The sequence below is a fragment of the Bemisia tabaci genome, chromosome 4 (genome assembly GCF_918797505.1).
Source record: "Bemisia tabaci chromosome 4, PGI_BMITA_v3".
NCBI classification, from domain to species: Eukaryota; Metazoa; Arthropoda; class Insecta; order Hemiptera; family Aleyrodidae; genus Bemisia; species Bemisia tabaci.
In genome coordinates, this window is record NC_092796.1 from 6,062,551 (window position 1) to 6,078,843 (window position 16,293).

A 16,293-nucleotide genomic window follows, 5' to 3' on the forward strand; every position below is an offset into this window, starting at 1 on the left:
AAAAACACAATATGAATATTTCAACTCATGTTGTAGGTTCGGTCTCCTTTTAAATAATGAAGTAGAAGCAAAAATGTTAAAACACTCAGATTACAGGGCTGGATTAAGGGGGTGGCCACATGGGCCACGGCCCATGGCGGCAAAATGTAAGGGGCGGCGAATTTTGCAACCTTTTTGAATGTAGGTATCAAAAAAAAAAAAAAAAAAAAAAAAATCTGATTAAGGAAATAAATTACAAACGAGAAAAAGCGACAAAATCTCTCATTTCCTGAGAGTAAAAGTATAATAATTTCTAATTTTGTCGTCTTTCGGTGGCACAAGAGACAGCACCTTTAATTAGTCGAGTCAAGAGAGAAACCAAACACGCAATTTGACCAGAGCGGCGCAGAGAGCAATGATGACGAGGACTGAGATGAAAAGGAGAAGCCCTCGGCCCGGCGCGACGGTTGGCATGAAACGCATGGTGCCTACAAGACTGCATGAATACTTCACGCATTGCGTCAAACATACTGCGGTCAGCAGCAGTCGGCTTGAAACGCATAGTGCCTACAAGACTGCATGAATACTTCACGCAATGCGTCAAACAGTGCCGTGAAACGCACAGCGCCTACCAGACTGCATGAATACTTCACGCATTGCGCCAAACACAGTGCCGTCGGCGCGGACGCGGAAGTTAAAATTATTAACCACATGTATTTATGTTTGTTCTTTCTTAATTTTTTCGTTCGTTTCTCCTAAATGGAAGATCTTGTTGTCCAAACAAGGGATGGGTTAATCTTATTCATAATCTTCAGACTTTGCTCGGAAATTATCAATGAAATGTCATTCACAATGATTTTTCCCATACAGAGATTACAAGGCACTCTACATGAGAGAACTAAAACGCTATACACTTCACATACCATACTTTCTCTCAACGACGCAACAAGTGGAAACTTTGCGAGTTTGCGACTGAAAAATGTACTTATCAGAAAATTTTGATAGCGGAACAATATACGTCCGCTTATACACGGTAAATCGTGGGATAAATTATTCCCGAGAGTTTCTTGCCTTAGAAATTCTCAGGAATCTGTGATTCTTGATACTGAGTGATTAAATGGGAGTTCTTTGTCAGTTCTATTCTGCCTCTTTTTAGAGTATTTTTCAACTTATAATTCCCCGGCATATTGCCCCGGTAACCCGTAAAGTTTTATCACTTTCGTTTCCACGTCGATGACGCATCAGTGTAGGCTGCGCTACAAAGTGTCGACTGGCTCGTGAGTCACGTTAACTACAACCGAAAGTTTCCCGATGATTAGCACGGAAAATCGTGCCACATTAAAAGCGACGATAGCATTGTCAATTTCCAGCATGACCTTAACGAAGATTCTGAGTGCCTCCTTCGAACTGGCATAATTCAATAGTGACGTTGTCTATTGTTCTAGTTCAAGTTGTTCGGAATTTTACGCATTTGTTTTCTCTCGAAAGTTCTGTAGAGGCTTTATAAATACACAAACGTGGTAAAAATGCACAAAGTAAATATTCACATACATTTACCGCTTTCCGATTGAACTTGTGTTGCACTGTGATTGTGTAGTTAAATTTTTTACTTGCCTCAAAGAAGAAGGTAGGTACCTAAGTTTAAAGATTTCCCATAGCGAGATGGAAGCGTGGATTCATTTTTCACTTCGCGCAGTTTCTTCTGTGAAGTTTTCGTTTATTTTCTGGATTGAATACTAAAATGAGAGGCCCAATATAGAGTCATTTTTGGAAGGAAATTATTTCTCTGATACCTCTACCCTTGTAATCTTTTCCCGCAACTTTCCTCTATTATGTTCATAGAGTACAATAGAGTCGCAAAGTACTGGAGCGCCGATGAAGCCAATCCATTAACAGGCGTTTCCGAGCCACGTGTGCTCCGAAAATAGTGAACCATTTGCGAACCCAACGGCATTTTGTAACACGGCGGCTTATGGAGAAATCAAGAATTGCTTGTGTTTTTTAGGTATTTTATAATTCAATCAGCATTAATTTTTGCAAATTTTGCTATTTAAAGGTAGTCAAAGCCATAATGAATCCATTGATGTATATTACTCCTGGATAATATTCATATTGGGATTTAATTTCTGACTTATACCAAGTGTGAACCAACCGGCATTTCTTATCACGGCGGCTTACGGGAAAAGCAACGACTGCCCGTGTTTTTTCGACATTTTTTAATTTCATCGATATTAATTTGTGCAAATTTTGCTATAATTAGATAGTCAAAGTCATAATGAATCCATTGATGTATATTACTCCTGGATAAAATTCATATAGGAATTTAATTTCTGACTTATACCAAGTGTGAACCAACCGGCATTTTTTTACACGGTGGCTCATGGAGAAATCAACGACTGCTTGTGTTTTTTCGACTTTTTTTAATTCCATCGGTATTAATTTGTGCAAATTTTGCTTGAAATAGATATTCAAAGCCATAATGAATCCATTAATGTATGTTACTCCGAGATAATATTCATATATGGACTCAATTTCAGACTTATTACCGGCCTACTTATTTTAGCTGGTTCAGTGTGTGTCTAGCCGACGAACGGAGCCGAGTCGGGACTGTCGGGAGTGGGGAGCGCTGAGCGCGAGTCTCTGCGTATGCGTCATCGCTAGTCGCCGCACACTAGTCTCCGGAGAACTGGACAAAACAGCCTCGAAAAGTGACTTCAACGGCGATCCAGTACTTTGCGACTCTATTGTACTCTATGATTATGTTACGATAATAAAAAAAACATTTGTGAAGAGGGTCATTATTGTATAACTGGCTCTTCTCATAATATGATATTTAACTCGCGAATATGTAGGAAGTTAAAATGTCAGGTATAACTTTGAATAAAAAATGCAAAAGTATAGCATGGATGGTTTGTATGTATAGCATGTAATCACGGGATTCAGATCCGGAGCTTTTTCACAATGTGAGAGAAATACGAGGAAATAAATATTCAAGAACAAGTAATAAAATATTTTATCATTTAATCTTAGCTATATGTTATTAAAAAGAATGTTCGTACAAACTAAACGTTTGCTGTTCCTTACTAATTGACGTGTTCGATTTTTCAAAGCGAAATTTCGGTTGTTAAGGAAACAAACGTTACACAGGGAGAAAAAAAAACACATTGGATCTAGAGTCCAGACTCTTAAAAACATCGACAAGAAAAAATACTCTTGATTCAATCGGATTTTTGCTTAAATCAAGAACCAAGCCTCTTAATTTAAGCGGATTTCCTTCTGATCTAAGCAAAAGTCTGATTGAATCAAGAGTAGTTTTTCTTGTCAAAGTTTTCAAGAGCCTGGACTCTAGATCCGATGTGTTTTTTTTCCCAGTGTAGATTCGTGTGACTTAACTTCTTCTAGTTCGGTTAAATTGAGGTGAACCGAGGGTTCTTTTTGATAAACCGAGTGGTTCGATTGAAATGAAACACCAAAGCTTTGGCTCATACGATCGAATTGTTTTTCATGCGTTGACTGTTAAAGGAACCATTGTTGAATCTTCTTTTGATGGTTGAATTTTTTTGAAATTTTGTCAATCACTTTTTGATGCGAGAGTCACCTTTTACGCAGGGTTGCACGAGTGAAATGAAACAAAAAATGGTAAAATTTCGGTGAGATATTTCATGAAATTTCACAAGGATCTGAATTATTTCATATTTTCCAGGGGCTAGTGTATTCAACCCTCCCTCAAAAACACAGCTATCTAATGCAAAAAAGAAGGTTTTTTCGTAATTGTGGAACATTAAAAGCAATCGTATCGCGCACGCCATTTTTATACATTTGATTAATACATATGCTGCTTTTTCATTTTTTTTCAACTTTGGGGTCAATAATCTATATTTGCAATGTATCATTCAATGACTTCCATAAATTCTTGAAATTTCATGAAATGTCTCACCTTCAAAATTTCAAAATGTTATTTTGTTGAAAAACTACAAGCCTACTTGGACCGCGTTTAGCAGAAGGGAACAAATCCACAACAGCTTTTGCCAAATTTAATGGGGCTATTTACTTTTTTACAAGAAAACGTCAGTGCGGATTCCTTTGAAAACTTTAAGGAATTTGCTCCGTACTAAGCAGAAAATTCACTGAAATTTTCTAAAAAAATCCGCAAGTTTTTTCAAGTGAAAAATTAAAATTGCCCGATTAAATTTGGCAATATCTAAAATGCTTAAAATTACTTTTTTAAAACTCACCACTTTCACTGAATATATTTTATGCCCGTATAAAACAGACAGACATAAAACATATTAAGTGAAAGTGATGAGTTTTAAAAAAGTAGGTAATTCTAACCATTTTACATAAAGCTTTCACGTTTGTTCAAATTGTTTAAAAATTGGCAATAGCTTATGTGGTTTGGTTCCTTTCTGCTTAACGCGGTTCACTTGTACTTGACTCACCCTAAATTTCAGATTCCACACCCACGAGCTACGACGAAAATGAATCTGCCGATAGGACGCGCTCTGCTCCTGCTGGCCTGCGTGTCTCTGGGCCGGAGCAACTTCCTGGGGGACTGGATCAACAACTACACCCAGAAGATGATCACCGCTGCCCGAGTGAGGGTGCCGATTCCGAACTCCTCGGAGGGATCTTACGCCTACTCCCAGATCTACAACTCCGGGCTCAACATCGACAGCACCGGGGATGCCAGAGGCTGCACGACCAGGATCAAGCCCGACGGCGGCTCCGAAGACACACACTACGTCAAAGCCGGACAAGACAAGACCATCAAACTCCTCAATCGGATCGTCTACATCAAGTCCCCGGCTTCGGGCGGATGCAGTATCGTCCATCAGGGAGCTTGAAAGCTAACTGAAAAAGAAGTTCCGACCGTCAAGGCCGAACTTACGGGCCATATTGACAAATGTCCGCATTCCGGGCTCAGAAGCCGAAAGTTCCGGGTGTAACATCCGCACTGCCGTGCTAAGGAAGAATGCCGTATACACATTCGAGAGTTGCCTAATTTCCTTCGATAAAAAGTTGATTTTTGAGGAAAGTATGAATATTTTTCCGAGAAATTTTCAAGAACTTTCGGTGAAATTGCGAACAAAATTATCTGAAAAATTGGAAGACAAATATTTACTTTCCCGAACATTCTTGATTTACCAACGGAAATTTGGCCACGTCTGAAGGTTCATACGGCGTTTTCTCCTTAGCATGGCAGCAGAGTATTCGAAACTAAGGCTTCAGCACCCAGAACTTTCGGCCTCTGTGCACGCAACTGATGTTATGACTATATAGCCCGTAACTTTTTTTTCAGTGCATGTATATCTTCCTTGATCCTTACGGATGAATAAGGATGAAATTGGTCACTAGATTCGTGAGTATGTACGATTATCAGCCGGTTGATTCTATAAATTGATAGACACAGTGTTAGACAAAGGATACCCACGTAAAATGGAGCGATCTTGTTGGTGGTGGGTGATTCTAATGGACAAAGGAGTTAAGTAATACAAAAATACCAACTAACGGCAACCACCGGCTCCATCTGTAGTCAGTACATTATTTTTCTCCTTAGTCTATAACGACCATCCGTTTCAGCCAATAAGATTTCTTCATTTTCCCTTCGTTTTCTTTGTCATAACAATCAATAATCAGTCTCCGGTGAATTGAAATTCCCCGCTTCCAGAAAACCTGGAATCAACGTAGGCCAAACCGGCTATCGAAAGTAAACCTATACTGTTCGACAAATAATTAATATTTGACACGACAATGTCTCTTCAGCGGACTGATATTGGAAACGGTGGACAATGTGATGGATAAAGAAGACAGCATGGACATTGACCATTCCGGGAGGTAGGAAACAAATTGTCTTTCTAGACTAAGGAGGAATGATGTACTAACTATGGGGTATCTTGTGGGTTGCAATTAGTTAGTCCGTTACTTACCTCCTTCGTTCAACGTGACCAGCCGGTTCCACAGATAGATCGCTCCATGTAATCTTTGTCTTCTTTGTTAATCGCTATGCCTATTCAATATCAATGAACAGTCCGCAGGGAATTCAAAGTTCAAATTCAAAAAACCTAGTACCGAATTTCCTCGGAAGCATAATATAGTCAGGAATCTAGCAACCGTTGACATTATTTTTTCCCGTGAATGATCGCATGCTAATGATAATATGTGGTAAATAAATATAAAAATTACAGTATGGGATGTGTTATTCAATTATTCTTTCCAATTCTCCAATCAACGATGTAATTTCTATGTATGGGTATCTTTCTAATTCATGGATAATTGCGGTTGATACCGGGTGTTCCAAAGCACCCGCCCACTATCTTTTTCTCGGAAACGGCCGAGAATTGAACTTCGGGACGAAAACCTCTAAAAGTCGACCCCAAAGAATTCGATGAAAATATTTTCAGCCCCCCTCCCCCACCCTCGAAACCCTATTTGGGGAGTACCCCCTGTTTCTCTCATATTTCAATGTTTCATGTTCGCATGTTTAATGCATATTTAAACTTTGCCAAATTGCCTTAAATAAAGGTTATAGGACATTTGGTCAACGATTTTTTGTCCGCTGGCTGTTTTTCTCAGTAATTTACGTCCACGCGTTTTTTCGGCACGGGAGTTTTGGTCCAGTTGCCAGTTGAGACCCAAAGTTAATTAGCACACATATAAATACAAACGACAATTGCTCACGACGTTTTTGGATGAAAATGTAAAATGTCATGGAAGAATGAAGGTTTGCTTGTTTTTTTGTTTTGTCTGTTTGGTCCAACGGAGAATAATATGAAGTTGAGAGTTTTGGTAAAAATGGGGGAGCGTCAATTCCATCAGACAAAATTCACTAAAACTCTCTACACCTCTTTGGTGTGACAGGACTTAATTATCTTTCAAGATTTTCCCACCTTGTAATACCTGAACCGGATAAACCTCTATATTTGCCTCAGCTAAAAGCTCTTAGATTTTTCCAGTGTACGATAAGTATCTTGATTTATTTTGCGAGAAAAGATCTGTACTTTTAAAGGATGCCTGTCATTCTTAATGCGTTCAATTCCGTAAAATACTGTACGACACCTCTGTTGTGAAATGGTTGCTTCAGGCGCCGCGCCGCCGCGGGGCGGGCGGGCGGCCAGCGCGTAACGCGCATTGGCGCCTACAAACCTAAGTGGATACTTCAAGCATTGTGCAATGCGAGAAGTATCCACTTAGGTTTGTAGGCGCCAGTGAGCCTCTCACGCTGGCAGCTCGCCGTTCCGCTCTGTTAGGCTCTAATATTTATACTCGCATAGTCAGCGTTTTTTAACTCATAATTTTGAAATGTTTGCACACTCTGCATCGATTATTCTCATTTAAATTGACGGGAAAAATATATGTATCAATTTATCAAAGGAGAATAATAATATAATGTGTGTGTTTTTTAAATATTGGTGGTTCCGTGTCAAATTTAATGATTTCCAAAGCACTCCAATTTTTCCTTTTACATTTTGTGCTTTTATTGTGCTGCAGCGAGGTGTAAGCGCAACCAAATGCTCAAAACTTGACATATTTGACTGTTAAAGATCGATGCACAAATGGGTTAAAACTAAAGATTGCGTGCTTCTTGGTTTTTTCCCCTCTTTTATTCATTTTTGCAGTTTCTGTTGGCACAACTGCGGCTTATTGAGATTAATGTCGCTTGGAAAAGATTTCACAAATATTTGTCACGCTTTAAAAATATGTTTTCAAAATGAAGTAATAATTTCGTAAAGAAAAAATAAAAAAAGGACCTACACACATATAAGGTATATTGTATATCGAATATTTTAAGGATAGAAATAAAACCAAATATTCACCAATAACAATGTAAAAAGATGATTCAAAAGGAGAAAATATTAAAATTTCATTTAGAAAATGAGCAACCATAACAATACCTCCTTTTCTCTCAATTTCTCATTTCCATATTGTCAATATAATTTTACATACAGACTAAAATATAACGCTTGAACCAAGTCACCGTTGCTTATTTTACGTGTGGGCGTAAACTACTGGACAAATTGGTGCGCGCACAAAAAATCTTTGACAAAATGTCCTGAAACCTAAATGAAAGACACATTTCCTGTTAAATCTGGGAATAATTTTTCTCCGAGTTTTTTGAGAATTGTATTCGCAATTCGCAAAAATTTGGCATTTTAATACTCATATAACGCTTCCTCTAGGTGAATTGAAGTGTAAAATAATGGTTCTTTGTAACAACGACTGTCGAAGCAAACAAGATCTTTGAAAAGGCACCAAACGATTGTAAAAAAAACGCCAAGTGATGCTCATGATCTTCGTAAATTTCGTCCGTCGTATCCCGTGTGCAATCTGACCTTCGAGCAGCATGAAAAAATGCCATTACTGTCCAAGTTCCAAATGATGTAATGTATCCAAAACGTCCTTTGGTCTCGCACAAAACTCAATCTGACCGTTTCATCTCCGTCTCATCCTGGTCAGTCTTAAAATCAGCATCCTAAAATCCCACATTTTATCGTCCTGAGCTGTTCGAATGAAGCCATTTTAAATTAATTATTTAGTTGACTTGCCCATTTGCAGCAGAGATTAATTCGTCCAAATTGGTCATTTAGAGCACTAAAATTGAGTCAATCTTTGCAATGGAATTCAGAGTCAAACAAAAACATTTGGCCACGTTTCCGAGTAGAATTCTACAATAAAAATTTCGAATAAAAGTGGCAAATTTTTCATCATGAAATTTGCTAAATTTTTATTTCATTTGACCGATTAATGCCGGTTCCGAAGAATCGGACGATCAAACAATAAAAAGCACTAAGCAATGAAAAGAAAACATTAGGAGCCCCTTCAATTAGTCGATTGGCAACTTACGAAACACTCTCTTACAGCAGCAATAACTTTTATCATGGTATCGCGATCGATCGAAACTTATGCTACTTGGGCAATCACCCTCTAATGGGAGCTCAGAACTAATTCATTTCGTATTTGTTCAAAATACACACGTGCACAAAACACAAACACAAAAAATAAGCATATTTCGACCATTTCTATCAATTAGATTTATGTGAAGGTGAGAAATATGAGGTGTGCTCGTTAGTTCCCTGGCCGTAAGAGTGAATGAGAATAATAAAGCACCATGACGTCAGCAGCAATGAGCGAGCCCGGGCGCGAGGGGAAGATGGTCGTCGGGGCACTTTAACTCATGAGCCTTGTCCACAACGCTCTTGTGCCATGCCCGCGGCTCATGAATTCCGCATTCAATTGGCACATAGTTCTCTTTGCTCAATTTAAAATCCCGATTTTCCTATTCTTCAAAAGGAATCACGCCCACTTTTACATTGTTTCTTATCCAGCTTTCTAGAGCACATTCCATATTTCTCACCTGCACATGGTTTTGTTTGATAGAAATATGTCCAAATGAAACAAAAAACCGGAATCAAATATACAAAATAAGCTTATTTCAGCCTTGTGAAAAAGCTAGATCTTACGAGTGTAAGATAAATCGTAAAATCAAGGATTAATGAATGATTCGACGACCAAGCGAGATCACTCGCTCAGGGTTCTGCACCTCGTTTTGCCCATATTCAGCAAACTTCCTGTTGACAATGTGCCCATCCAACGATATTTAACTAGCGTCTTCTCAACGCATTTGCGACCATTTAACACTTCAATCTGTCAAGGGAGCATCTGTTTTCGTGATGTCTCATACGCCTGCGCAGAAATATATAAGTACTGATGGCATCATTGGCAAAAACACAATTGTGTCCGTTCTTCCCGTATCATGTCACCAAGAATTTTTACTGTAAGTACGAAGCCATATTTTTATTTGATCATTTGTTTTGAATACTGAATATATGATACTGAGACGTTATGAGGTGAATCAGAAAAATCGTAAATCAATCAGTAACTTACGCATCTGGTGGGGGGGGAGGGAGGTGGAAGTTAAATGCGACCCGCTTGGAGTATCTCTTCAGAAAATTTTGATTTTGCGGCTGATTTTGTTATTTTCTTTTTTGAAGTATACAAATTCGGATCACTTTTGCTCATAGCTATGTTTGAAAAAGTTAGAATAGTGCATGATGCCAAAAATTCCAAAAAATCTCTCGGGAAAGTCAGAATTATTAAAATTTTTGGAAGGAGATCTCCAAGCCGCCTACAATTTGACGGTCCTAAAACATTGATAACTGAGATCGGAAAATGCGCAGCGACTTTGCAAGTTTCCGCTCACGTTCAATTTATTTATTTGTTTTTTTTTATGATCATCAGTTTTCCTTAAAATTTTCTCGAACCATCCTAATCTCATTCAAACATGTTTATTGAAAAATTCAAGGAGCTATTTTCGATAGTATTTTTTTGAAAAATGAAACATAATCGCCCACATTCACACACATGTTTTAACGTTATAGTGGAGATATGCGCTTTTTAACATTAGCAAATCATAAATACGCATTCAAAAGGCACTGTAGCGACCAGGTTTTTTTTTTGCAACTAGGTGTCATTGTGTTTAATAATTGCAACGGCTCGATGGGAAACCGTTAATATCCATTTTTTCTGTTTTGAGAAAACTACAAATAATTGCTCACCTACTTTACAGGCCAGAATGTATATTACCTAAAAGTTAACTTCCGCGCCCTCTTAACCTACCACCAAACCTCCAATCCCCCCCTAACCCCACCCTAATTTCCAATTCTCGGAGCATTTTAAAACCAAAAATTCAAAAGATAAAAATTGACATTGGAGGTCTTCCTACTAGCCAGATCATCCGCTCTTAATAATTGGTAAGTTAATTAATTTCGGAATTCATTCATCGATTAGGGTTTGGAGAATGAAGTACCGGGGAGGGGGGTGGAAGGGGAGGGAGGAGGGAGGGATTAGGAGCTATGCCTGCATCGGACGAGAAAAGTATTGCAAGCATTGCAGTCTGATGATGTTTGACAACTAAGAATACGTCTGGATGCCCAATTTAGGAGATAAATGTAGCTTCGAATTATTTCCTTGCAAAACCTCGATAAAAGAGGGAAAATAAAAGAAATCGATAGACGAGTAATGGCAAAGCATGTATGCTGCCGTGCTAAAGAAGAACGCCGTATGAGCCTTCAGACATTGCCAAGTTTCCTCCGATACAACCCGAACTTACTGGGAAAATTGCAAATGTTATTTTTCAAAATTTTCAGACAATTTTTTACGCAATTTAATCTAAAATATCTGAAAATTTCGAGGAAAAATATGCATGAACATTTTCAAACCTACATGTTTCATCAAAGGAAATTTGGCAACTCTCGAATGTTCATACGGCGTTCCTCCTTAGCACGGTAGTATGGGCGCCGCAAACCGGAGTGAATAGGTATCACTTTTATTCCACTTTCTGAGTTTAAAATAGTTCTGAGAGTTTTTTTCTCTTTTTATTTTTTTCAAATGTGATTATCATATAGGTAATGAAATTTAAGATGAACTCTTTTCATTCTGCACGATGCTACGGTACATTGCGCATCTGAGTTTATTGTAAAACACAATGGACCACGAGACAAAATTAGAGATCAAGGTCCCCTATACGGTCTTTTTTTTTTCATGAAATTTTCAAGCAAAAAATAGCGAATACGTTGAGTATACCACCAGATTCAACCAGATAAATAACAAATTATCATTCTTGATGCTTGTCAAGCCAAACTCCTGCTAGTTTTTTAACCCAAGTAGATTTGTAAGTTGTAATTTTTTAGCCAATGTGGGTTATAAAATCCAGAAAACTGGAAATCTCAAAACACAATCATCTCACATGAGCACAATTTTCCCTCAAAGAGATACGCTGTTTGGTGCAGCACTAGTTTCGACCATTCAGGAAGGCAACTCGGGTGTAGTTGGACCCATCCCCAGTCAGGGTTGCAATTTTTCTTGTAAAATGAAATCTTGAAATTTCACGTGAAATATTGCATGAAATTTCAGAAATTTATGAAAGATATTGAAAAACACCAGTTCCTCTTTATGTTTCGTAAAATGTGTAAATTGTGGATTTCTTCTGTTCTTCGGCGTTTTAGTGCGGGTTGCATACTGTAGCCCCTGGAAAATATGAAATATTTCACAGCCTCGTGACATTTCATGAAATATCCCATAGAAATTTCCAATCTTTTTTATTTTTCATTTTACGCGTGCAATCCTGTCTTCAGTGCAGCGCAGCCTCCTGAATTTTCTGCTACCGAGTTCAGGTGGGTCCAATTAGACACGAAAAGCGTCTGCAGTTGCCTTCCTGAATGGTCGTAACTATAAGTATAACTATAACTTATAGTGTTGGTCGTAACTAGTGTAACCTAAACTGGATATTTCAACACAGAGGAAACAGCTCATATGAGTTTTTCCCTCTGTATTGAGACATCCAGTTTTCTGGATTTTTATTGCACGTTGGCTAAAAAATTACAACTTAATGTCTTACGACTAGTGCGTCTACCGCAATCAGTTTGTGAAAGTAGATTTGAATCAAATAGGTATACCCTGGATGAATTTAACTGTGTCTCGCGATTTAGAAACTGTCTAAGTGCTGAATTTGTCTCAAACAGTTAATGAAATGCAACATCGGAGGTGGTAGAAAATGTTTGTCAGACCCAAATCTAGTTATATGTGGAGCGATTAGCTTTTTTTCAATGGCTGATTTGGTATGCTATGAGTATTGAATTCTTTCGTGATTGGATAGGTTTGACCGGCAAAATATGAAGTCTACTGCAAATGCCAATTAGCCAGTCGAATTTCGAAATTTTTAATGTAATGGACGTGCTCTGCATACATTTTCACGGGACATAAGTGTTACGATGATAATTTATACCCTGCCCTGTCGTCCGTCAGGAAAAAACGGATAAACATTAGATTTCCTCTTTCAGTCATTGAGCAACAAACATAATAATTTAGTTTTGAGCACTACGGCTCACCTCATGAAATTACTCCCTTTTCGAACTTCCAGAGCCATTTTGATCACTCTGATTTTGATAAAAATTTGGGGTAAAAAACTCAACGTCCAATGTGTTGCAAAATAGGCAAAAAGGAGAAACTTCTCAAAATTGAGTGGATTAGACCACGAAAAAGAACGTCATAATTAGGAGTTTTTACAACTTATTGGGGTCGTTTATAAATTACGTAACGCCGTAGAGGGGAGAGGGGGTATGAGCCTGCGTGACGCTGCGTTACAAGAACGGGAGGGGGTCGAAAATGCTGAAAAAGTGCTTTACGTAATTTATGAACGATCCCTCTTCCACGATTAGGGTGGCCCACAAAAAATGAATTTCGGAAATTTATAGCCGTAACCCCCTAAATCGGTTACAGCATGTTCAAAAACACGGAAAATAAAATTTGGGGTCAATCGGATAAAATTAACCCGACGCGCAGTTGCCATTTATCCAAGCAAAAATAGCGAATTTTTACTGTTTTTTCAGTAATTTTTCGCTCCCTAAAAAATAAAGTCGGAGGGGTCTGCAAATTAAACAGAGGGCAAAATTAGTTCATAAACTACACCCTAGTGAAGTTTTGGACCTCCTCCATGCTTTTGCCCCAACGCGAAAATTTCACGCATGAAAATAGCGAATTTTTTACTGTTTTTGATGATTTTTCCCTCTCGATAAATTAACGTTACAGATGCCTAAATTGTAATCAGAGTGTGAAATTAGTAGCTTAGATGCTCCCAATGCTCCCCTTCTGATAATTTTGACACACTGAGACGTTGCCATTTTTCTGAGCAAAATCGTGAATTTCGACTCATTTAAATATCATCTCTCTAGACCTAAAAAAAAAAAAAAAAAAACTCAGGAGCCATCGAAAGAGTGCGATAAAACACGGTGATTATACCATGAGTATCTTTTTTGAAAATTTGGACCCTGTAAAATGTTTTAGTCGGCGTGAAGTTACCACGTGGCAAACAGTGGTTGACGGCAATAGTCAATTTTCATACGTTAATGCGCCTTTAATTACATTGGATACTGTGCAATACTTTCGTGGTGGAATAGTTGCATTGGCACCTACAAACCTAACAGGGATACTGCATGCATTGCGCAATGAGTGAAGCATCCCTGTTAGGTTTGAAGGCGCCAATGTAACTATTCCACCCCGAAAGTATTGCACGGTATCAAATGTAATTGAAGGCGCACTAACGTATGAAACTTGACTGTTACCGTCATGGTGTCAGGGGGAATTTTTTAACGAGGAACTTGTGCCGTACCTGTGCCTAATGCCTAATCTATAGTGCCTTCTTAGGCAATCTGTCATCCGCCATTCCTTTAATATGACCGTACCAATTTTCTCTCCAATTTGCTTTTAAAAAATAAATAAAATAATAATAAAAAATGACTGAAACTTTGTTAATTTCTCCGTGTTACAGATCTAAGACCACCACAGCACAATGAGTATCCGCAGTTTTGTATCACTGCTCCTGGCAGTCATTTGCACATCCATGATGAGCGATGCCCAACCATCAGGGTCCCGGTCAAGCGCAGAGTACTGCATCAACAGCTACGGTGACTACAAAGGCTGCGAAGTCAAACTGACGTCCCCCGGTAGCCCCGACTCAACTTACTACGTCACTGCAGGATCTTCGAAAACCATCACGCTACCGGACGGCAAATCCATGACCATCAGCTCCCCCTCATCGGGAAGCTGCAACATCGACAAAGGATCGGAGACCTTGACCCGGGCGGGTACCTTCGGAGACTCCCTCAAAACCGTCAGCCCAACCTCATCAGTCTCGAATTACGCATCAGTTGGTCAACTACAAACCATCACCCCAACCTCATCAGTCTCGAGTTACGCACCTGTTGGTCAACTACGGTCTGGGATATCGTACACTGTCCACAGCAGTGGAGATTCAAGGGGTTGCACGACAGAGATCAACTCCACGGACAGCACCAACTCGATACTCTACACCAGTGCTGGATCGTCGAAAACCATCAACTTGCCGGATGGTAGAACCATGGTCGTCACCTCACCTTCCTCCGGGGGCTGCAGCATAAATAAGGGGTCTGAAACCCTGAGCAAAGCCAGCCAAACTGACACCCTCGCTCAGAACTCGTTGAGAACGTCCCTCCAAACCGGAACCAACCCACCGGAGCTATTGCTGCCTAACTCCCCGCCTAAAAAGTTCCCTGCTCTTTGGTCCGCCTACAGTGTCCAAACCTACGGAGATAACAAGGGTTGTACAACGAAGATCAATTCCACGGGGGATGCCAGCTCAATACACTTCATTAATGCCGGATCGACGAAGAACATTGACCTACCAGACGGCAGGAACATCGTCATCACCTCCCCTTCCACAGGGGGTTGTAGAATGCTCGAGGGATCCGATTCTCTAGCCAAAAACGGGGGTGGTGTCAGCGAGAAGGTGTTCAGTATTTCGCCTGGATCAACCGTCTACAATTCCTCGCCGGAGTATAAGCAATCGACTTACGAGTATACTGTCAAAGGTCAAGGTGACCAGAATGGGTGCACGACGAAAATAACGTTCGCCAACCGTCCAGATGAGACCCACTATGTCCAAGCCGGTTCCTCCAAGACCATTTACCTTCCGAGTGGCAAAAATATCACCATCACCTCAGCATCCTCGGGGGGTTGTACTATTAATAAGGGGTCGTCGTCAAGCCAAGGACTCTCCAGTGACTCGGGAGTGAAGTGCCTTACTTGCCCTTAGTTTGCGGCATCAAACATGTTTGGGGGTGAAAAGAGCCTTCAATTTGTGGCTATGCAATTTGAGCTACGTAGAAGCCCAGAAAATTGTATCCTGTTTTTTTTCAATTTGCGAATCATTACGATTTAAAATACTGATGAAGAGCAAAAATCAAGCAAACATGCTCAATAGACAGCCGCCAAGATTTAATTATTTATTAATAAATTATTTATATCCATTTATTTTTCAGTGCATCTCATAATGAATAAATCATGGCAAAATTGTTCTAAAATTAAAATAGTATTATGATTGATATGAATCAATAATTGTTTTACCCCCATAAGAAAATAGTACCACATTCTTTTCACTAAATCATTAAAACATTCATAAGATCTGGACGAATTACCGCAGGCTTTTTGACCAATGTGTGATAGAACTTTCTTGTTGTTCAAGAAAAAAATCAACGTAATACAAATTCTTTGTGTACCTCTCTCTACGCTTCTTTTCCCCTCTTATTGCCGCATCTTTTTCTGAAGCTTATGTGCACACCAGAGGGGGGGGGGGGGGTGTGAGAATCCAGATTAAATTTTAGTATTAAGCAAACCGCCGGATGAACATTTAGACGTCGCTGAATTTCCCTCAATAGCAGGCTTAGTCTCGAGGACAATGCAGATGTTTTTCCTCAAAATTTTCAGATACTTCAGTTAAAATTA

At 39.2% G+C, this 16,293-nt stretch overlaps 2 protein-coding genes across 3 annotated transcripts; both read left to right on the forward strand.

The window, feature by feature from the left end:
- Positions 1–1,094: 1,094 nt before the first annotated feature.
- On the forward strand, positions 1,095–6,166 carry LOC109031310 (uncharacterized). The gene is made up of 2 exons (XM_019042762.2): positions 1,095–1,606; positions 4,431–6,166. Exon 2 carries the CDS (start codon positions 4,458–4,460, stop codon positions 4,821–4,823), a length of 366 nt encoding a protein of 121 aa, XP_018898307.2. The 5' UTR covers positions 1,095–1,606; positions 4,431–4,457; the 3' UTR covers positions 4,824–6,166.
- A 3,463-nt stretch (positions 6,167–9,629) lies between these two features.
- LOC109031336 (uncharacterized) lies at positions 9,630–16,066 on the forward strand. Of its 2 annotated transcripts, none has more exons than XM_019042791.2 (2): positions 9,630–9,751; positions 14,303–16,066. In XM_019042791.2, exon 2 carries the CDS (start codon positions 14,324–14,326, stop codon positions 15,602–15,604), a length of 1,281 nt encoding a protein of 426 aa, XP_018898336.2. In that variant the 5' UTR covers positions 9,630–9,751; positions 14,303–14,323; the 3' UTR covers positions 15,605–16,066. The 2 variants fall into 2 exon arrangements, with proteins under 2 accessions (XP_018898336.2, XP_072155125.1); XM_072299024.1 differs by lacking the exon at positions 9,630–9,751 and adding an exon at positions 13,344–13,354.
- Positions 16,067–16,293: the final 227 nt, after the last annotated feature.